The sequence below is a fragment of the Dendrobates tinctorius genome, unplaced genomic scaffold (assembly GCF_039654945.1).
Source record: "Dendrobates tinctorius isolate UK_male_01 unplaced genomic scaffold, ASM3965494v1 ptg000257l, whole genome shotgun sequence".
Classification (NCBI taxonomy): Eukaryota; Metazoa; Chordata; class Amphibia; order Anura; family Dendrobatidae; genus Dendrobates; species Dendrobates tinctorius.
The window spans coordinates 10,080,119-10,102,778 of NW_027361924.1; the positions used below are offsets into that span (position 1 = coordinate 10,080,119).

At 51.0% G+C, this 22,660-nt stretch overlaps 2 protein-coding genes across 7 annotated transcripts in view; one reads left to right on the plus strand and one right to left on the minus strand.

Annotated features, from left to right (window-relative positions):
* The window catches only part of WDR24 (WD repeat domain 24), a 29,358-nt gene extending 17,867 nt beyond the window's left edge, over positions 1-11,491 (minus strand). For 2 of the 4 annotated variants that reach the window (XM_073558615.1, XM_073558611.1), the window contains exon 1: positions 11,268-11,350. The gene's annotated coding sequence lies outside the window, so the exon portion shown is untranslated. Of the gene's footprint in view, positions 1-11,148 lie in introns of all 4 variants that reach the window. The other 2 variants (XM_073558614.1, XM_073558612.1) reach the window with 2 other exon arrangements.
* Positions 11,492-11,519: 28 nt separating this feature from the next.
* Positions 11,520-22,660, plus strand: part of FBXL16 (F-box and leucine rich repeat protein 16) — a 153,842-nt gene continuing 142,701 nt past the window's right edge. For all 3 annotated transcript variants that reach the window (XM_073558616.1, XM_073558617.1, XM_073558618.1), the window contains exons 1-2: positions 11,520-12,591; positions 13,901-14,011. In XM_073558616.1, coding sequence (XP_073414717.1) covers positions 13,968-14,011 — 44 coding nt within the window. In that variant the 5' untranslated portion in view covers positions 11,520-12,591; positions 13,901-13,967. The remainder of the gene's footprint in view (positions 12,592-13,900; positions 14,012-22,660) is intronic.

Below are 22,660 nucleotides of genomic sequence, written 5' to 3' on the forward strand. Positions count from 1 at the left end.
TAGCTCCCATGTAATCAGCTACAGGAGAACTACAACTCCCGTGTAATCAGCTACAGAACTACAACTCCCATGTAATCAGCTACAGGAGAACTACAGCTCCCATGTAATCAGCTACAGGAGAACTACAACTCCCATGTAATTGTAATCAGCTACAGGAGAACTACAACTCCCATATAATCAGCTACAGGAGAACTACAGCTCCTATGTAATCAGCTACAGAACTACAACTCCCGTGTAGTCAGCTACAGAACTACAACTCCCATGTAATCAGCTACAGGAGAACTACAACTACCATGTAAACAGCTACATGAGAACTACAACTCCCATGTAATCAGCTACAGGAGAACTACAACTACCATGTAATCAGCTACAGGAGAACTACAACTCCCATGTAATCAGCTACAGGAGAACTACAAACTCCCATGTAATCAGCAACAGGAGAACTACAACTCCCGTGTAATCAGCTACAGAAGAACTACAGCTCCCGTGTAATCAGCTACAGGAGAACTACAACTCCCATGTAATCAGCTACAGAAGAACTACAGCTCCCATGTAATCATCTACAGGAGAACTACAACTCCCATGTAACCAGCTACAGGAGAACTACAACTCCCATGTAATCATCTACAGAACTACAACTCCCATGTAATCAGCTACAGGAGAACTACAACCCCCATGTAATCAGCAACAGGAGAACTACAACTCCCGTGTAATCAGCTACAGAAGAACTACAGCTCCCATGTAATCAGCTACAGGAGAACTACAACTCCCATGTAATCATCTACAGGAGAACTACAACTCCCATGTAATCAGCTACAGGAGACCTACAGCTCCCATGTAATCAGCTACAGAAGAACTACAACTCCCATGTAATCAGCTACAGGAGAACTACAGCTCCCATGTAATCAGCTACAGGAGAAGTACAACTACCATGTAATCAGCTACAGGAGAACTACAACTCCCATGTAATCAGCTACAGGAGAACTACAACTCCCATGTAATCAGATACAGGAGAACTACAACTCCCGTGTAATCAGCTACAGAACTACAACTCCCATGTAATCAGCTACAGGAGAACTACAACTCCCATGTAATCAGCTACAGGAGAACTACAACTCCCATGTAATCAGCTACAGGAGAACTACAACTCCCATGTAATCAGCTACAGGAGAACTACAACTCCCATGTAATCAGCTACAGGAGAACTACAACTCCCATGTAATCAGCTACAGGAGAACTACAGCTCCCATGTAATCAGCTATAGGAGAACTACAGCTCCCATGTAATCATCTACAGGAGAACTACAACTCCCATGTAATCAGCTACAGGAGAACTACAACTCCCATGTAATCAGCTACAGGAGAACTACAACTCCCATGTAATCAGCTACAGGAGAACTACAACTCCCATGTAATCATCTACAGGAGAACTACAACTCCCATGTAATCAGCTACAGGAGAACTACAACTCCCATGTAATCAGCTACAGGAGAACTACAACTCCCATGTAATCAGCAACAGGAGAACTACAACTCCCATGTAATCAGCAACAGGAAAACTACAACTCCCATGTAATCAGCTACATGAGAACTACAACTCCCATGTAATCAGCTACAGGAGAACTACAACTCCCATGTAATCATCTACAGGAGAACTACAACTCCCATGTAATCAGCAACAGGAGAACTACAACTCCCATGTAATCATCTACAGGAGAACTACAACTCCCATGTAATCATCTACAGGAGAACTACAACTCCCATGTAATCAGCTACAGGAGAACTACAACTCCCATGTAATCAGCTACAGGAGAACTACAACTCCCATGTAATCAGATACAGGAGAACTACAACTCCCATGTAATCAGCTACAGGAGAACTACAGCTCCCATGTAATCATCTACAGGAGAACTACAACTCCCATGTAATCATCTACAGGAGAACTACAACTCCCATGTAATCATCTACAGGAGAACTACAACTCCCATGTAATCAGCTACAGGAGAACTACAACTCCCATGTAATCATCTACAGGAGAACTACAACTCCCATGTAATCAGCTACAGGAGAACTACAACTCCCATGTAACCAGCTACAGGAGAACTACAACTCCCATGTAATCAGCTACAGGAGAACTACAACTCCCATGTAACCAGCTACAGGAGAACTACAACTCCCATGTAATCAGCTACAGGAGAACTACAGCTCCCATGTAATCAGCTACAGGAGAACTACAGCTCCCATGTAATCAGCTACAGGAGAACTATAGCTCCCATGTAATCAGCTACAGGAGAACTACAACTCCCGTGTAATCAGCTACAGAACTACAACTCCCATGTAATCAGCTACAGGAGAACTACAGCTCCCATGTAATCAGCTACAGGAGAACTACAGCTCCCATGTAATCAGCTACAGGAGAACTACAACTCCCATGTAATTGTAATCAGCTACAGGAGAACTACAGCTCCTATGTAATCAGCTACAGAACTACAACTCCCGTGTAGTCAGCTACAGAACTACAACTCCCATGTAATCAGCTACAGGAGAACTACAACTACCATGTAAACAGCTACAGGAGAACTACAACTCCCATGTAATCAGCTACAGGAGAACTACAACTACCATGTAATCAGCTACAGGAGAACTACAACTCCCATGTAATCAGCTACAGGAGAACTACAAACTCCCATGTAATCAGCAACAGGAGAACTACAACTCCCGTGTAATCAGCTACAGAAGAACTACAGCTCCCATGTAATCAGCTACAGGAGAACTACAACTCCCATGTAATCAGCTACAGAAGAACTACAGCTCCCATGTAATCATCTACAGGAGAACTACAACTCCCATGTAACCAGCTACAGGAGAACTACAACTCCCATGTAATCATCTACAGAACTACAACTCCCATGTAATCAGCTACAGGAGAACTACAACCCCCATGTAATCAGCAACAGGAGAACTAGAACTCCCGTGTAATCAGCTACAGAAGAACTACAGCTCCCATGTAATCAGCTACAGGAGAACTACAACTCCCATGTAATCATCTACAGGAGAACTACAACTCCCATGTAATCAGCTACAGGAGACCTACAGCTCCCATGTAATCAGCTACAGAAGAACTACAACTCCCATGTAATCAGCTACAGGAGAACTACAGCTCCCATGTAATCAGCTACAGGAGAAGTACAACTACCATGTAATCAGCTACAGGAGAACTACAACTCCCATGTAATCAGCTACAGGAGAACTACAACTCCCATGTAATCAGATACAGGAGAACTACAACTCCCGTGTAATCAGCTACAGAACTACAACTCCCATGTAATCAGCTACAGGAGAACTACAACTCCCATGTAATCAGCTACAGGAGAACTACAACTCCCATGTAATCAGCTACAGGAGAACTACAACTCCCATGTAATCAGCTACAGGAGAACTACAACTCCCATGTAATCAGCTACAGGAGAACTACAACTCCCATGTAATCAGCTACAGGAGAACTACAGCTCCCATGTAATCAGCTATAGGAGAACTACAGCTCCCATGTAATCATCTACAGGAGAACTACAACTCCCATGTAATCAGCTACAGGAGAACTACAACTCCCATGTAATCAGCTACAGGAGAACTACAACTCCCATGTAATCAGCTACAGGAGAACTACAACTCCCATGTAATCATCTACAGGAGAACTACAACTCCCATGTAATCAGCTACAGGAGAACTACAACTCCCATGTAATCAGCTACAGGAGAACTACAACTCCCATGTAATCAGCAACAGGAGAACTACAACTCCCATGTAATCATCTACAGGAGAACTACAACTCCCATGTAATCATCTACAGGAGAACTACAACTCCCATGTAATCAGCTACAGGAGAACTACAACTCCCATGTAATCAGCTACAGGAGAACTACAACTCCCATGTAATCAGATACAGGAGAACTACAACTCCCATGTAATCAGCTACAGGAGAACTACAGCTCCCATGTAATCATCTACAGGAGAACTACAACTCCCATGTAATCATCTACAGGAGAACTACAACTCCCATGTAATCATCTACAGGAGAACTACAACTCCCATGTAATCAGCTACAGGAGAACTACAACTCCCATGTAATCATCTACAGGAGAACTACAACTCCCATGTAATCAGCTACAGGAGAACTACAACTCCCATGTAATCATCTACAGGAGAACTACAACTCCCATGTAATCAGCAACAGGAGAACTACAACTCCCATGTAATCAGCAACAGGAGAACTACAACTCCCATGTAATCAGCTACAGGAGAACTACAACTCCCATGTAATCATCAACAGGAGAACTACAACTCCCATGTAATCATCTACAGGAGAACTACAACTCCCATGTAATCAGCAACAGGAGAACTACAACTCCCATGTAATCATCTACAGGAGAACTACAACTCCCATGTAATCAGCTACAGGAGACCTACAGCTCCCATGTAATCAGCTACAGAAGAACTACAACTCCCATGTAATCAGCTACAGAACTACAGCTCCCATGTAATCAGCTACAGGAGAACTACAACTCCCATGTAATCAGCTACAGGAGAACTACAGCTCCCATGTAATCAGATACAGGAGAACTACAGCTCCCATGTAATCAGCAACAGGAGAACTACAACTCCCATGTAATCAGCTACAGGAGACCTACAGCTCCCATGTAATCAGCTACAGGAGAACTACAACTCCCATGTAATCAGCTACAGGAGAACTACAGCTCCCATGTAATCAGATACAGGAGAACTACAACTCCCATGTAATCAGATACAGGAGAACTACAGCTCCCATGTAATCAGCTACAGGAGAACTACAACTCCCATGTAATCAGCTACAGGAGAACTACAACTCCCATGTAATCATCTACAGGAGAACTACAGCTCCCATGTAATCAGCTACAGGAGAACTACAGCTCCCATGTAATCAGATACAGGAGAACTACAACTCCCATGTAATCAGCTACAGAAGAACTACAACTCCCATGTAATCAGCTACAGGAGAACTACAGCTCCCATGTAATCAGCTACAGAAGAACTACAACTCCCATGTAATCAGATACAGGAGAACTACAGCTCCCATGTAATCAGCTACATGAGAACTACAACTCCCATGTAATCAGCTACAGAAGAACTACAGCTCCCATGTAATCAGCTACAGAAGAACTACAACTCCCATGTAATCAGCTACAGGAGAACTACAGCTCCCATGTAATCAGCTACAGAAGAACTACAACTCCCATGTAATCAGATACAGGAGAACTACAACTCCCATGTAATCAGCTACATGAGAACTACAACTCCCATGTAATCAGCTACAGAAGAACTACAGCTCCCATGTAATCAGCTACAGAAGAACTACAGCTCCCATGTAATCAGCTACAGGAGAACTACAGCTCCCATGTAATCAGCTACAGGAGAACTACAACTCCCATGTAATCAGCTACAGGAGAACTACAACTCCCATGTAATCAGCTACAGGAGAACTACAACTCCCATGTAATCAGCTACAGAAGAACTACAACTCCCATGTAATCAGCTACAGGAGAACTACAACTCCCATGTAATCAGCTACAGGAGAACTACAGCTCCCATGTAATCAGCTACAGAAGAACTACAACTCCCATGTAATCATCTACAGGAGAACTACAGCTCCCATGTAATCAGCTACAGGAGAACTACAGCTCCCATGTAATCAGCTACAGGAGAACTACAGCTCCCATGTAATCAGCTACAGAAGAACTACAGCTCCCATGTAATCAGCTACAGGAGAACTACAACTCCCATGTAATCAGCTACAGGAGAACTACAACTCCCATGTAATCAGCTACAGGAGAACTACAGCTCCCATGTAATCAGCTACAGGAGAACTACAACTCCTATGTAATCAGCTACAGGAGAACTACAGCTCCCATGTAATCAGCTACAGGAGAACTACAACTCCCATGTAATCAGCTACAGGAGAACTACAGCTCCCATGTAATCAGCTACAGGAGAACTACAACTCCCATGTAATCAGCTACAGGAGAACTACAACTCCCATGTAATCAGCTACAGGAGAACTACAACTCCCATGTAATCAGCTACAGGAGAACTACAACTCCCATGTAATCAGCTACAGGAGAACTACAACTCCAATGTAATCAGATACAGGAGAACTACAGCTCCCATGTAATCAGCAACAGGAGAACTACAACTCCCATGTAATCAGCTACAGGAGAACTACAACTCCCATGTAATCAGCTACAGGAGAACTACAGCTCCCATGTAATCAGCTACAGGAGAACTACTGCTCCCATGTAATCAGCTACAGGAGAACTACAGCTCCCATGTAATCAGCTACGGGAGAACTACAACTCCCATGTAATCAGCTACAGGAGAACTACAGCTCCCATGTAATCAGCTACAGAAGAACTACAACTCCCATGTAATCAGCTACAGGAGAACTACAACTCCCATGTAATCAGCTACAGGAGAACTACAACTCCCATGTAACCAGCTACAGGAGAACTACAACTCCCATGTAATCAGCTACAGGAGAACTACAACTCCTATGTAATCAGCTACAGGAGAACTACAACTCCCATGTAATCAGCTACAGGAGAACTACAACTCCCATGTAATCAGCTACAGAAGAACTACAACTCCCATGTAATCAGCTACAGGAGAACTACAACTCCCATGTAATAAGCTACAGGAGAACTACAACTCCCATGTAATCAGCTACAGGAGAACTACAACTCCCATGTAATCAGCTACAGGAGAACTACAACTCCCATGTAACCAGCTACAGGAGAACTACAACTCCCATGTAATCAGCTACAGGAGAACTACAACTCCCATGTAATCAGCTACAGGAGAACTACAACTCCCATGTAATCATCTACAGGAGAACTACAACTCCCATGTAATCATCTACAGAAGAACTACAGCTCCCATGTAATCAGCTACAGGAGAACTACAACTCCCATGTAATCAGCTACAGGAGAACTACAACTCCCATGTAATCAGCTACAGGAGAACTACAACTCCCATGTAATCAGCTACAGGAGAACTACAACTCCCATGTAATCATCTACAGGAGAACTACATCTCCCATGTAATCATCTACAGGAGAACTACAACTCCCATGTAATCAGCTACAGGAGAACTACAACTCCCATGTAATCAGCTACAGGAGAACTACAACTCCCATGTAACCAGCTACAGGAGAACTACAACTCCCATGTAATCAGCTACAGGAGAACTACAGCTCCCATGTAATCAGCTATAGGAGAACTACATCTCCCATGTAATCAGCTACAGGAGAACTACAACTCCCATGTAATCAGCTACAGGAGAACTACAGCTCCCATGTAATCAGCTACAGGAGAACTACAACTCCCATGTAATCAGCTACAGGAGAACTACAACTCCTATGTAATCAGCTACAGGAGAACTACAACTCCCATGTAATCAGCTACAGGAGAACTACAACTCCCATGTAATCAGCTACAGGAGAACTACAACTCCCATGTAATCAGATACAGGAGAACTACAGCTCCCATGTAATCAGCAACAGGAGAACTACAACTCCCATGTAATCAGCTACAGGAGAACTACAACTCCCATGTAATCAGCTACAGGAGAACTACAGCTCCCATGTAATCAGCTACAGGAGAACTACAGCTCCCATGTAATCAGCTACAGGAGAACTACAACTCCCATGTAATCAGCTACAGGAGAACTACAACTCCCATGTAATCAGCTACAGGAGAACTACAGCTCCCATGTAATCAGCTACAGAAGAACTACAACTCCCATGTAATCAGCTACAGGAGAACTACAACTCCCATGTAATCAGCTACAGGAGAACTACAACTCCCATGTAACCAGCTACAGGAGAACTACAACTCCCATGTAATCAGCTACAGGAGAACTACAACTCCCATGTAATCAGCTACAGGAGAACTACAACTCCCATGTAATCAGCTACAGGAGAACTACAACTCCCATGTAATCAGCTACAGAAGAACTACAACTCCCATGTAATCAGCTACAGGAGAACTACAACTCCCATGTAATCAGCTACAGGAGAACTACAACTCCCATGTAATCAGCTACAGGAGAACTACAACTCCCATGTAATCAGCTACAGGAGAACTACAACTCCCATGTAACCAGCTACAGGAGAACTACAACTCCCATGTAATCAGCTACAGGAGAACTACAACTCCTATGTAATCAGCTACAGGAGAACTACAACTCCCATGTAATCATCTACAGGAGAACTACAACTCCCATGTAATCATCTACAGAAGAACTACAGCTCCCATGTAATCAGCTACAGGAGAACTACAACTCCCATGTAATCAGCTACAGGAGAACTACAACTCCCATGTAATCAGCTACAGGAGAACTACAACTCCTATGTAATCAGCTACAGGAGAACTACAACTCCCATGTAATCATCTACAGGAGAACTACATCTCCCATGTAATCATCTACAGGAGAACTACAACTCCCATGTAATCAGCTACAGGAGAACTACAACTCCCATGTAACCAGCTACAGGAGAACTACAACTCCCATGTAATCAGCTACAGGAGAACTACAGCTCCCATGTAATCAGCTACAGGAGAACTACATCTCCCATGTAATCAGCTACAGGAGAACTACAACTCCCATGTAATCAGCTACAGGAGAACTACAACTCCCATGTAATCAGCTACAGGAGAACTACAGCTCCCATGTAATCAGCTACAGGAGAACTACAACTCCCATGTAATCAGCTACAGGAGAACTACAACTCCCATGTAATCAGCTACAGGAGAACTACAACTCCCATGTAATCAGCTACAGGAGAACTACAGCTCCCATGTAATCAGCTACAGGAGAACTACAACTCCCATGTAATCAGCTACAGGAGAACTACAACTCCCATGTAATCAGCTACAGGAGAACTACAACTCCCATGTAATCAGCTACAGGAGAACTACAACTCCCATGTAATCAGCTACAGGAGAACTACAACTCCCATGTAATCAGCTACAGGAGAACTACAACTCCCATGTAATCAGCTACAGAAGAACTACAACTCCCATGTAATCAGCTACAGGAGAACTACAACTCCCATGTAATCAGCTACAGGAGAACTACAACTCCCATGTAATCAGCTACAGGAGAACTACAACTCCCATGTAATCAGCTACAGGAGAACTACAACTCCCATGTAACCAGCTACAGGAGAACTACAACTCCCATGTAATCAGCTACAGGAGAACTACAACTCCTATGTAATCAGCTACAGGAGAACTACAACTCCCATGTAATCATCTACAGGAGAACTACAACTCCCATGTAATCATCTACAGAAGAACTACAGCTCCCATGTAATCAGCTACAGGAGAACTACAACTCCCATGTAATCAGCTACAGGAGAACTACAACTCCCATGTAATCAGCTACAGGAGAACTACAACTCCTATGTATTCAGCTACAGGAGAACTACAACTCCCATGTAATCATCTACAGGAGAACTACATCTCCCATGTAATCATCTACAGGAGAACTACAACTCCCATGTAATCAGCTACAGGAGAACTACAACTTCCATGTAACCAGCTACAGGAGAACTACAACTCCCATGTAATCAGCTACAGGAGAACTACAGCTCCCATGTAATCAGCTACAGGAGAACTACATCTCCCATGTAATCAGCTACAGGAGAACTACAACTCCCATGTAATCATCTACAGGAGAACTACATCTCCCATGTAATCATCTACAGGAGAACTACAACTCCCATGTAATCAGCTACAGGAGAACTACAACTCCCATGTAACCAGCTACAGGAGAACTACAACTCCCATGTAATCAGCTACAGGAGAACTACAGCTCCCATGTAATCAGCTACAGGAGAACTACATCTCCCATGTAATCAGCTACAGGAGAACTACAGCTCCCATGTAATCAGCTACAGGAGAACTACAACTCCCATGTAATCATCTACAGGAGAACTACATCTCCCATGTAATCATCTACAGGAGAACTACAACTCCCATGTAATCAGCTACAGGAGAACTACAACTCCCATGTAACCAGCTACAGGAGAACTACAACTCCCATGTAATCAGCTACAGGAGAACTACAGCTCCCATGTAATCAGCTACAGGAGAACTACATCTCCCATGTAATCAGCTACAGGAGAACTACAACTCCCATGTAATCAGCTACAGGAGAACTACAACTCCCATGTAATCAGCAACAGGAGAACTACAACTCCCATGTAATCAGCTACAGGAGAATTACAACTCCCATGTAATCAGCTACAGGAGAACTACATCTCCCATGTAATCAGCTACAGGAGAACTACAGCTCCCATGTAATCAGCTACAGGAGAACTACATCTCCCATGTAATCAGCTACAGGAGAACTACAACTCCCATGTAATCAGCTACAGGAGAACTACAACTCCCATGTAATCAGCTACAGGAGAACTACATCTCCCATGTAATCAGCTACAGGAGAATTACAACTCCCATGTAATCAGCTACAGGAGAACTACATCTCCCATGTAATCAGCTACAGGAGAACTACAACTCCCATGTAATCAGCTACAGGAGAACTACAACTCCCATGTAATCAGCTACAGGAGAATTACAACTCCCATGTAATCAGCTACAGGAGAACTACATCTCCCATGTAATCAGCTACAGGAGAACTACAACTCCCATGTAATCAGCTACAGGAGAACTACAGCTCCCATGTAATCAGCTACAGGAGAACTACATCTCCCATGTAATCAGCTACAGGAGAACTACAACTCCCATGTAATCAGCTACAGGAGAACTACAGCTCCCATGTAATCAGCTACAGGAGAATTACAACTCCCATGTAATCAGCTACAGGAGAACTACAACTCCCATGTAATCAGCTACAGGAGAATTACAACTCCCATGTAATCAGCTACAGGAGAACTACATCTCCCATGTAATCAGCTACAGGAGAACTACAACTCCCATGTAATCAGCTACAGGAGAACTACAACTCCCATGTAATCAGCTACAGGAGAACTACAGCTCCCATGTAATCAGCTACAGGAGAACTACAACTCCCATGTAATCCTTCTCTCCATCCACCTTGGGGAGAACTACAAGTTGCAGGCAGTCCGGCTCTCCACTGAGAGTAACGAAGAAGACGCCACTGATCCTGTAAACAATGAGAAAGTATCCGGGGGGGAAGCAGAATGTTGTTGCACCTGCAGTGTCCGGCCACCAGCCCCGCACACCCGTCTGACCACAGTCACCCGCGGCACCCGGGACACTCACCGGCTCACTCGTGACACCGGAAACAGCCGAAATTGAAATATGGTCCTGCGCTTATTTTCATCCCCCCTGTGCTCAGTAATCCCAGAATAAAGGTTCCGCGCGTACAAAGTTCCGCTTGAGGTCGGACTGATGTGGACGGTGTGAGGCGGCGGGGCCTGATAGGAGCAGCACTCAGTGCCCCCCAGAGACGGTCCCTGCTGGAGGAGACCCCCATAGATAAGATTATTTGGGGTCTTTCCATCAGTTTTGGCAGGTGTCTGGATATTTTCCGTTGGCGGGGTCCCGCGGGCCAGCCCCTGCTCTGTGTTGGCCCACTGGTCCCTCTTTACTTTTGGTTTTTTACCTTCTCGCCTTCCTGTGCTTGGTTATTATTTCGGGGCGATGGTGAGGGAGCAGCGGTGTCGGGGAGGTTTTTCGGTATTTAGTTTTTTTTTATGACTTTTTTGGGGGATAAGTGACCAGAAAAAAATCCGTCGTCCTCCTCGATCTTTTCCCGTCTCGGCGTACGGGTGAAATACTATATTATATTAGTTGTGGCCGCTCCGCACGCGACAATAACTCATGTGGGAATCTTCACATTTTTTTGATGTAATTTAAAAAACAGAGACCCGGAGTGATAGGTTTTATTTATTTTTTACATTTTTGTTAGGCCTCTTGGGGGCTTGAACCTGCGAGCGCTCGTGTGATGCCCTGCAGTACTGTAGAGGTGCGGGGTACTGTGAGATCACCCCATGAAGCCCGGCCGCGGGGGTACTAACATGGCAGACATGAGGGCCCCCGTAGACCCCTGGCTGCCGGGACACAGTTCTAGCCGTGTGACTGCAGCACTTGTGCGGAGATATGTATATATATATTTACTATTTGATGATGTAAATTCTTGACTGCACTTCTTCAGTATTGCAGCGTTTCATTCCTAGAGAATAAATGGCAAAACCTGGGGGCCATTGCTACCGCAGCTGCCGTGGGAATCGATCAGTAGGGTGATGGGAAGTGACTCCCTCTGTCTCTGTATAAGCACCTAGATCACTATTGACCACAACATCCGTAGGTTTATTTTATCGATCAGAGCAAAGTCTGACCCCCATCATTGAGCGTCTGCTGTAATGTGGTGACGAGAGGCTACACCTGTCCCAGATCCGGACTTTGCTCCCCGGTCCGCTGAACTCTGTTGTGCTCCATGATCAGCTTTGTGGATGGCCCGGCATGATCCCATGTGATCATCTACGTGGGCCTACATTAGGCTAACCAGGACAGGTATTACGGCTTCTTAGTGCTCCAGAGTCCTGTCTGCGGCGACCTCTGCTACCCGTCTGCGGACCCCGGCGACCTCTGCTACCCGTCTGCGGACCCCGGCGACCTCTGCTACCCGTCTGCGGACCCCGGCGACCTCTGCTACCCGTCTGCGGACCCCGGCGACCTCTGCTACCCGTCTGCGGACCCCGGCGACCTCTGCTACCCGTCTGCGGACCCCGGCGACCTCTGCTACCCGTCTGCGGACCCCGGCGACCTCTGCTACCCGTCTGCGGACCCCGGCGACCTCTGCTACCCGTCTGCGGACCCCGGCGACCTCTGCTACCCGTCTGCGGACCCCGGCGACCTCTGCTACCCGTCTGCGGACCCCGGCGACCTCTGCTACCCGTCTGCGGACCCCGGCGACCTCTGCTACCCGTCTGCGGTCTCCGGCGACCTCTGCTACCCGTCTGCGGTCTCCGGCGACCTCTGCTACCCGTCTGCGGACCCCGGCGACCTCTGCTACCCGTCTGCGGACCCCGGCGACCTCTGCTACCCGTCTGCTGTCTCCGGCGACCTCTGCTACCCGTCTGCGGTCTCCGGCGACCTCTGCTACCCGTCTGCGGACCCCGGCGACCTCTGCTACCCGTCTGCGGACCCCGGCGACCTCTGCTACCCGTCTGCGGACCCCGGCGACCTCTGCTACCCGTCTGCGGACCCCGGCGACCTCTGCTACCCGTCTGCGGACCCCGGCGACCTCTGCTACCCGTCTGCGGACCCCGGCGACCTCTGCTACCCGTCTGCGGTCTCCGGCGACCTCTGCTACCCGTCTGCGGTCTCCGGCGACCTCTGCTACCCGTCTGCGGTCTCCGGCGACCTCTGCTACCCGTCTGCGGTCTCCGGCGACCTCTGCTACCCGTCTGTGGACCCCGGCGACCTCTGCTACCCGTCTGGGGTCTCCGCTGACCTCTGCTCCCCTTCTGCGGACCCCGGCGACCTCTGCTACCCGTCTGCGGACCCCGGCGACCTCTGCTACCCGTCTGCGGTCTCCGGCGACCTCTGCTACCCGTCTGCGGTCTCCGGCGACCTCTGCTACCCGTCTGTGGACCTCGGCGACCTCTGCTACCCGTCTGGGGTCTCCGCTGACCTCTGCTCCCCTTCTGCGGACCCCGGCGACCTCTGCTACCCGTCTGGGGTCTCCGCTGACCTCGGCTACCCGTCTGCGGACCCCGCTGACCTCTGCTACCCGTCTGCGGACCCCGCTGACCTCTGCTACCCGTCTGGGGTCACCGCTGACCTCTGCTACCTAATCCTATCTAATATCCACTTGCAGTGTTCAGGACCTCTGCTACCTGTTTCCCACGTGCCTCACCCGCCTGCTGCACCCCCCCCCATGACCCATGCACCCACCAGGACCTTGGGCTTTGAGGATCCATCTTACCAGGTGAGCCTAACGTGTTTATCAGATCAATCTCGCTGCATGTTTCTAGCTGCCTTCATATTGCATCCACAAGTCCCGGCCGGCACCAACAGCACCATGGGGCCCTGTTATATGGTTCGTTAGCTCCCCATCATACAGGGAGCTGGTGTAAAATTCCCCCCCATGATGGCTGTCTGAGCTACACCTAGCAATGACACTGGCATTGACCCTAAACATCCACAGGGTGGCGCTGATGTCTCATGAATTGCTGATGTTTGATGGCTTCCCCATGAGTATATGACATCAGATCCATATACCGCCTCCAGCACAATAGGACCTGAGCCAGCGCCACATACCGCCATCGAGGCTGGGGGCTTGGTGCAGTGTATCGGAGCCTGCAGTGTAGGCAGGAGAGGTTGGTGCTGCTTCTGTGTTTGGTCACAGAGGATTGCCTGCAGGAGATGTATAATATATAGTGTAATGTATCTGGTCCAACCCCCTTTGAGCAGGGGGTTGGACCAGATGGCCCAGGAGGTCCCTTCCAACTCTACCATTCTATGATTCTATGTGCTTTATGACTGGAAGGAGACCCCCGTCACTCCAGACTACGCACAGCACAACTGTGCCGCCTGTTAGTCACGCACCGAGATGAGATTGGCGATGAGTCAGCCAAGTCGTGACGCTCACAATACAGAGGAGCGGGAAACATAAAGGCTGCCGATCAGACGTCTGTCACCTGTGCCACCGTGGCCCCCCCTAGAGAGGGAAGGGAGCGACCGTGGCCCCCCCTAGAGAGGGAAGGGAGCGACCGTGGCCCCCCCTAGAGAGGGAAGGGAGCGACCGTGGCCCCCCCTAGAGAGGGAAGGGAGCGACCGTGGCCCCCCCTAGAGAGGGAAGGGAGCGACCGTGGCCCCCCCTAGAGAGGGAAGGGAGCGACCGTGGCCCCCCCTAGAGAGGGAAGGGAGCGACCGTGGCCCCCCCTAGAGAGGGAAGGGAGCGACCGTGGCCCCCCCTAGAGAGGGAAGGGAGCGACCGTGGCCCCCCCTAGAGAGGGAAGGGAGCGACCGTGGCCCCCCCTAGAGAGGGAAGGGAGCGACCGTGGCCCCCCCTAGAGAGGGAAGGGAGCGACCGTGGCCCCCCCTAGAGAGGGAAGGGAGCGACCGTGGCCCCCCCTAGAGAGGGAAGGGAGCGACCGTGGCCCCCCCCTAGAGAGGGAAGGGAGCGACCGTGGCCCCCCCTAGAGAGGGAAGGGAGCGACCGTGGCCCCCCCTAGAGAGGGAAGGGAGCGACCGTGGCCCCCCCTAGAGAGGGAAGGGAGCGACCGTGGCCCCCCCTAGAGAGGGAAGGGAGCGACCGTGGCCCCCCCTAGAGAGGGAAGGGAGCGACTGTGGCCCCCCCCTAGAGAGGGAAGGGAGCGACCGTGGCCCCCCCCTAGAGAGGGAAGGGAGCGACTGTGGCCCCCCTAGAGAGGGAAGGGAGCGACTGATATGATTTTAAATGTATTATAAATATATACCATTTTAATACGCCCCCGCCGCCTTTTCCCAGGTCAAAAATAAAGGAAAAAACACTAAACACACAAGGTATCTCCTCGTCTGTAATAGACGGATCTATCCTGATAAAGATTATTTCAACAGAACAAATAAAACACAAAACACCAGAATTGTAGTTTTTTTTCGTCACTGCTCTTCTCCTGCGGTTCTCTCTCTCTGCGGCTCATGCCCTCTCGCCCTCTCTCTCTGCGGTTCGCTCTCGCCCTCTCTCTCTGCGGTTCGCTCTCGCCCTCTCTCTCTGCGGTTCGCTCTCGCCCTCTCTCTCTGCGGTTCGCTCTCGCCCTCTCTCTCTGCGGTTCGCTCTCGCCCTCTCTCTCTGCGGTTCGCTCTCGCCCTCTCTCTCTGCGGTTCGCTCTCGCCCTCTCTCTCTGCGGTTCGCTCTCGCCCTCTCTCTCTGCGGTTCGCTCTCGCCCTCTCTCTCTGCGGTTCGCTCTCGCCCTCTCTCTCTGCGGTTCGCTCTCGCCCTCTCTCTCTGCGGTTCGCTCTCGCCCTCTCTCTCTGCGGTTCGCTCTCGCCCTCTCTCTCTGCGGTTCGCTCTCGCCCTCTCTCTCTGCGGTTCGCTCTCGCCCTCTCTCTCTGCGGTTCGCTCTCGCCCTCTCTCTCTGCGGTTCGCTCTCGCCCTCTCTCTCTGCGGTTCGCTCTCGCCCTCTCTCTCTGCGGTTCGCTCTCGCCCTCTCTCTCTGCGGTTCGCTCTCGCCCTCTCTCTCTGCGGTTCGCTCTCGCCCTCTCTCTCTGCGGTTCGCTCTCGCCCTCTCTCTCTGCGGTTCGCTCTCGCCCTCTCTCTCTGCGGTTCGCTCTCGCCCTCTCTCTCTGCGGTTCGCTCTCGCCCTCTCTCTCTGCGGTTCGCTCTCGCCCTCTCTCTCTGCGGTTCGCTCTCGCCCTCTCTCTCTGCGGTTCGCTCTCGCCCTCTCTCTCTGCGGTTCGCTCTCGCCCTCTCTCTCTGCGGTTCGCTCTCGCCCTCTCTCTCTGCGGTTCGCTCTCGCCCTCTCTCTCTGCGGTTCGCTCTCGCCCTCTCTCTCTGCGGTTCGCTCTCGCCCTCTCTCTCTGCGGTTCGCTCTCGCCCTCTCTCTCTGCGGTTCGCTCTCGCCCTCTCTCTCTGCGGTTCGCTCTCGCCCTCTCTCTCTGCGGTTCGCTCTCGCCCTCTCTCTCTGCGGTTCGCTCTCGCCCTCTCTCTCTGCGGTTCGCTCTCGCCCTCTCTCTCTGCGGTTCGCTCTCGCCCTCTCTCTCTGCGGTTCGCTCTCGCCCTCTCTCTCTGCGGTTCGCTCTCGCCCTCTCTCTCTCTGCGGTTCGCTCTCGCCCGCTCTCTCTCTGCGGTTCGCTCTCGCCCACTCTCTCTCTGCGGTTCGCTCTCGCCCACTCTCTCTCTGCGGTTCGCTCTCGCCCTCTCTCTCTCTGCGGTTCGCTCTCGCCCTCTCTCTGCGGTTCGCTCTCGCCCTCTCTCTCTCTGCGGTTCGCTCTCTCTCTCTGCGGTTCGCCCTCTCGCTCTCTCTCTCTCTCTCTCTCTGCGGTTCGCTCTCGGCCTCTCTCTGCGGTTCGCTCTCGGCCTCTCTCTCTCTCTCTGCGGTTCGCTCTCGGCCTCTCTCTCTCTCTCTGCGGTTCGCTCTCGGCCTCTCTCTCTCTCTGCGGTTCGCTCTCGCCCTCTCTCTCTCTGCGGTTCGCTCTCGCCCTCTCTCTGCGGTTCGCTCTCGCCCTCTCTCTCTCTGCGGTTCGCTCTCTCTCTCTGCGGTTCGCCCTCTCGCTCTCTCTCTCTCTCTCTCTCTCTGCGGTTCGCTCTCGGCCTCTCTCTGCGGTTCGCTCTCGGCCTCTCTCTCTCTCTCTGCGGTTCGCTCTCGGCCTCTCTCTCTCTCTGCGGTTCGCTCTCGGCCTCTCTCTCTCTCTGCGGTTCGCTCTCGGCCTCTCTCTCTCAGCGGTTCGCTCTCAGCCTCTCTCAGCGGTTCGCTCTCGGCCTCTCTCTCTCAGCGGTTCGCTCTCGGCCTCTCTCTCTCTGCGGTTCGCTCTCGCCCTCTCTCTCTCTGCGGTTCGCTCTCGCCCTCTCTCTGCGGTTCGCTCTCGCCCTCTCTCTCTCTGCGGTTCGCTCTCTCTCTCTGCGGTTCGCCCTCTCGCTCTCTCTCTCTCTCTCTCTCTGCGGTTCGCTCTCGGCCTCTCTCTGCGGTTCGCTCTCGGCCTCTCTCTCTCTCTCTGCGGTTCGCTCTCGGCCTCTCTCTCTCTCTGCGGTTCGCTCTCGGCCTCTCTCTCTCTCTGCGGTTCGCTCTCGCCCTCTCTCTCTCTGCGGTTCGCTCTCGCCCTCTCTCTGCGGTTCGCTCTCGCCCTCTCTCTCTCTGCGGTTCGCTCTCTCTCTCTGCGGTTCGCCCTCTCGCTCTCTCTCTCTCTCTCTCTCTGCGGTTCGCTCTCGGCCTCTCTCTGCGGTTCGCTCTCGGCCTCTCTCTCTCTCTCTGCGGTTCGCTCTCGGCCTCTCTCTCTCTCTGCGGTTCGCTCTCGGCCTCTCTCTCTCTCTGCGGTTCGCTCTCGGCCTCTCTCTCTCAGCGGTTCGCTCTCAGCCTCTCTCAGCGGTTCGCTCTCGGCCTCTCTCTCTCAGCGGTTCGCTCTCGGCCTCTCTCTCTCTGCGGTTCGCTCTCTCTGGCTCTCTCTCTCTGCGGCTCGCTCTCTGCGGCTCGCTCTCTCTGCGGCTCGCTCTCTCTGCGGCTCGCTCTCTCTGCGGCTCGCTCTGCGGCTCGCTCTGCGGCTCGCTCTCTGCGGCTCGCTCTCTCTGCGGCTCGCTCTCTCTGCGGCTCGCTCTCTCTGCGGCTCGCTCTCTCTGCGGCTCGCTCTCTCTGCGGCTCGCTCTCTCTGCGGTTCGCTCTCTCTGTGGCTCTCTCTCTGCGGCTCTCTCTCTGCGGCTCGCTCTCTGCGGTTCGCTCTCTCTGCGGTTCGCTCTCTCTGTGGCTCTCTCTGCGGCTCGCTCTCTGCGGTTCGCTCTCTCTGCGGTTCGCTCTCTCTGTGGCTCTCTCTCTCTGCGGTTCGCTCTCTCTGTGGCTCTCTCTCTCTGCGGCTCGCTCTCTGCGGCTCTCTCTGCGGTTCGCGCTCTCTGCGGCTCGCTCTCTCTGCGGCTCGCTCTCTCTGCGGCTCGCTCTCTCTGCGGCTCGCTCTCTCTGCGGCTCGCTCTCCCTGCGGCTCGCTCTCTCTGCGGCTCGCTCTCCCTGCGGCTCGCTCTCTCTGCGGCTCGCTCTCTCTGCGGCTCGCTCTCCCTGCGGTTCGCTCTCTCTGTGGCTCTCTCTCTCTGTGGCTCTCTCTCTCTGTGGCTCTCTCTCTCTGTGGCTCTCGCTCTCTGTGGCTCTCGCTCTCTGTGGCTCTCGCTCTCTGTGGCTCTCGCTCTCTCTGTGGCTCTCTCTCTCTGCGGCTCTCGCTCTCGCTCTCTGCGGCTCTCGCTCTCTGTGGCTCGCTCTCTGCGGCTCGCTCTCTGTGCGGCTCGCTCTCTGTGCGGCTCGCTCTCTGTGCGGCTCGCTCTCTGTGCGGCTCGCTCTCCCTGCGGTTCGCTCTCTCTGTGGCTCTCTCTGCGGCTCGCTCTCTGCGGTTCGCTCTCTCTGCGGTTCGCTCTCTCTGTGGCTCGCTCTCTCTGCTGCTCGCTCGCGCCCTCTCTGCCGCTCGCTCGCGCCCTCTCTGCCGCTCGCTCTCTCGGATGTGTGTATATGACATGTTGGGTGTCGCCGTGATCGCACTGACCCGCAGAATCCTCTTATCACTTGATATTTACTGCACAATAAACATGTACCAAACTCACTGTAAAGCAATGGTGGAAACCTGTTATTTCGCTGCCCATAGATTATTCTCCCCCTGTGAGTGAGATGTTCCGCGTCCTGTAACTTCTTCATCCTTCTCTAGTTTCTGCTTCCCCGGTGACCTGTACAGACCATTAGGTAATGTCCCAGCAGTCCTCTGCCTCCTCCCCACGCACCATGGTTTACAATTTACTACAAAACTTTTCTTTAGTATTTTAATGAACAGAATTATTAATAACCGGACATGAAAACAGTCTTAAGAACCCTAAGGCCTCTTTCACACTTCAGTTTTTTGTGTCAGTTAAAATCCGCCAAAAAGGCGGAAAAGCGGATCCGTAACTGATGTGAACGGATGGCAGCGGATCCGTTTTTTGATGGATCCACCGAATGAAGAATTTTAAAGGAACCGCAGTCCGGGCAGGGGAGAGAGAGAGATTTTTTTTTCTTCTCTGGCCGCCAGAAATGATTTCAGGGTTAAATTTCCTCCGGGCATGCGCTGTATAAAATGCGGATCCTTCACCACAAAAAACGTTACATGGTCCGTCCAGGCAAGATCCGCCGGTAATGCAACTCAATGGGGAAAAAAACGGATCCGCCAAAAAAAATGGCGGATCCGTTTTTTGCAAAAACGGCGGATTTTGACTGATGGTCAAAAGCGGAAGTGTGAAACAGGCCTAAGACTACTGGCTGCCGCCCACAGTCAACATGCCGCACTCTATCCTATGCCGGCAGCTCATTGGTGGAGCAGCTGAGAGCCGAGGCGGCCACTTCCGCCCTCAGTGCGCAGCTTCAGTATTCTGCTCAGCGTATGCCGCCTGTGTGCGTGCGTCATTGTGACGTCACTAGTGATGGGAAGTTCGGCTCTTTTTGGTGATTCTGCTCATTCAACGGCTTTTTTTTTTTTTTTTTTAAATAGAAATCCGTTTTCCACAGTCCTCGTTCTAGGTCTTTGCCTGTAAAGTGAGGGCCTCATTATACCCCTGTATAAGGATCTAGTGACGCAGTGTAGACTGTTATTCAGCATTGCTGTGTCCTCAGATTGTCAGCTCCTGTGATCAGGCCCCTGCTCCTCGCTCCGGTCTCTCCTGTACAGTGAGGCCTCATTATACCCCTGTATAAGGATCTAGTGACGCAGTGTAGACTGTTATTCAGCATTGCTGTGTCCTCAGATTGTCAGCTCCTGTGATCAGGCCCCTGCTCCTCGCTCCGGTCTCTCCTGTACAGTGAGGCCTCATTATACCCCTGTATAAGGATCTAGTGACGCAGTGTAGACTGTTATTCAGCATTGCTGTCTCCTCAGATTGTCAGCTCTTGTGATCAGGCCCCTGCTCCTCGCTCCGGTCTCTCCTGTACAGTGAGGCCTCATTATACCCCTGTATAAGGATCTAGTGACGCAGTGTAGACTGTTATTCAGCATTGCTGTGTCCTCAGATTGTCAGCTCCTGTGATCAGGCCCCTGCTCCTCGCTCCGGTCTCTCCTGTACAGTGAGGCCTCATTATACCCCTGTATAAGGATCTAGTGACGCAGTGTAGACTGTTATTCAGCATCGCTGTGTCCTCAGATTGTCAGCTCTTGTGATCAGGCCCCTGCTCCTCGCTCCGGTCTCTCCTGTACAGTGAGGCCTCATTATACCCCTGTATAAGGATCTAGTGACGCAGTGTAGACTGTTATTCAGCATCGCTGTGTCCTCAGATTGTCAGCTCTTGTGATCAGGCCCCTGCTCCTCGCTCCGGTCTCTCCTGTACAGTGAGGTCTCATTATACCCCTGTATAAGGCTCTAGTGACGCAGTGTAGACTGTTATTCAGCATTGCTGTGTCCTCAGATTGTCAGCTCTTGTGATCAGGCCTCTGCTCCTCGCTCCGGTCTCTCCTGTACAGTGAGGTCTCATTATACCCCTGTATAAGGCTCTAGTGACGCAGTGCAGACTGTTATTCAGCATCGCTGTGTCCTCAGATTGTCAGCTCTTGTGATCAGGCCCCTGCTCCTCGCTCCGGTCTCTCCTGTACAGTGAGGCCTCATTATACCCCTGTATAAGGATCTATTGACGCAGTGTAGACTGTTATTCAGCATTGCTGTGTCCTCAGATTGTCAGCTCTTGTGATCAGGCCTCTGCTCCTCGCTCCGGTCTCTCCTGTACAGTGAGGCCTCATTATACCCCTGTATAAGGATCTAGTGACGCAGTGTAGACTGTTATTCAGCATTGCTGTCTCCTCAGATTGTCAGCTCTTGTGATCAGGCCCCTGCTCCTCGCTCCGGTCTCTCCTGTACAGTGAGGCCTCATTATACCCCTGTATAAGGATCTAGTGACGCAGTGTAGACTATTATTCAGCATTGCTGTCTCCTCAGATTGTCAGCTCCTGTGATCAGGCCTCTGCTCCTCGCTCCGGTCTCTCCTGTACAGTGAGGTCTCATTATACCCCTGTATAAGGATCTAGTGACGCAGTGTAGACTATTATTCAGCATTGCTGTCTCCTCAGATTGTCAGCTCTTGTGATCAGGCCTCTGCTCCTCGCTCCGGTCTCTCCTGTACAGTAAGGCCTCATTATACCCCTGTATAAGGATCTAGTGACGCAGTGTAGACTATTATTCAGCATTGCTGTCTCCTCAGATTGTCAGCTCTTGTGATCAGGCCTCTGCTCCTCGCTCCGGTCTCTCCTGTACAGTGAGGCCTCATTATACCCCTGTATAAGGATCTAGTGACGCAGTGTAGACTATTATTCAGCATTGCTGTCTCCTCAGATTGTCAGCTCTTGTGATCAGGCCCCTGCTCCTCGCTCCGGTCTCTCCTGTACAGTGAGGCCTCATTATACCCCTGTATAAGGATCTAGTGACGCAGTGTAGACTATTATTCAGCATTGCTGTCTCCTCAGATTGTCAGCTCCTGTGATCAGGCCTCTGCTCCTCGCTCCGGTCTCTCCTGTACAGTGAGGTCTCATTATACTCCTGTATAAGGATCTAGTGACGCAGTGTAGACTGTTATTCAGCATTGCTGTCTCCTCAGATTGTCAGCTCCTGTGATCAGGCCCCTGCTCCTCGCTCCGGTCTCTCCTGTACAGTAAGGCCTCATTATACCCCTGTATAAGGATCTAGTGACGCAGTGTAGACTGTTATTCAGCATTGCTGTCTCCTCAGATTGTCAGCTCCTGTGATCAGGCCCCTGCTCCTCGCTCCGGTCTCTCCTGTACAGTGAGGCCTCATTATACCCCTGTATAAGGATCTAGTAATGCAGTGTAGACTGTTATTCAGCATCGCTGTGTCCTCAGATTGTCAGCTCTTGTGATCAGGCCTCTGCTCCTCGCTCCGGTCTCTCCTGTACAGTGAGGCCTCATTATACCCCTGTATAAGGATCTAGTGACGCAGTGT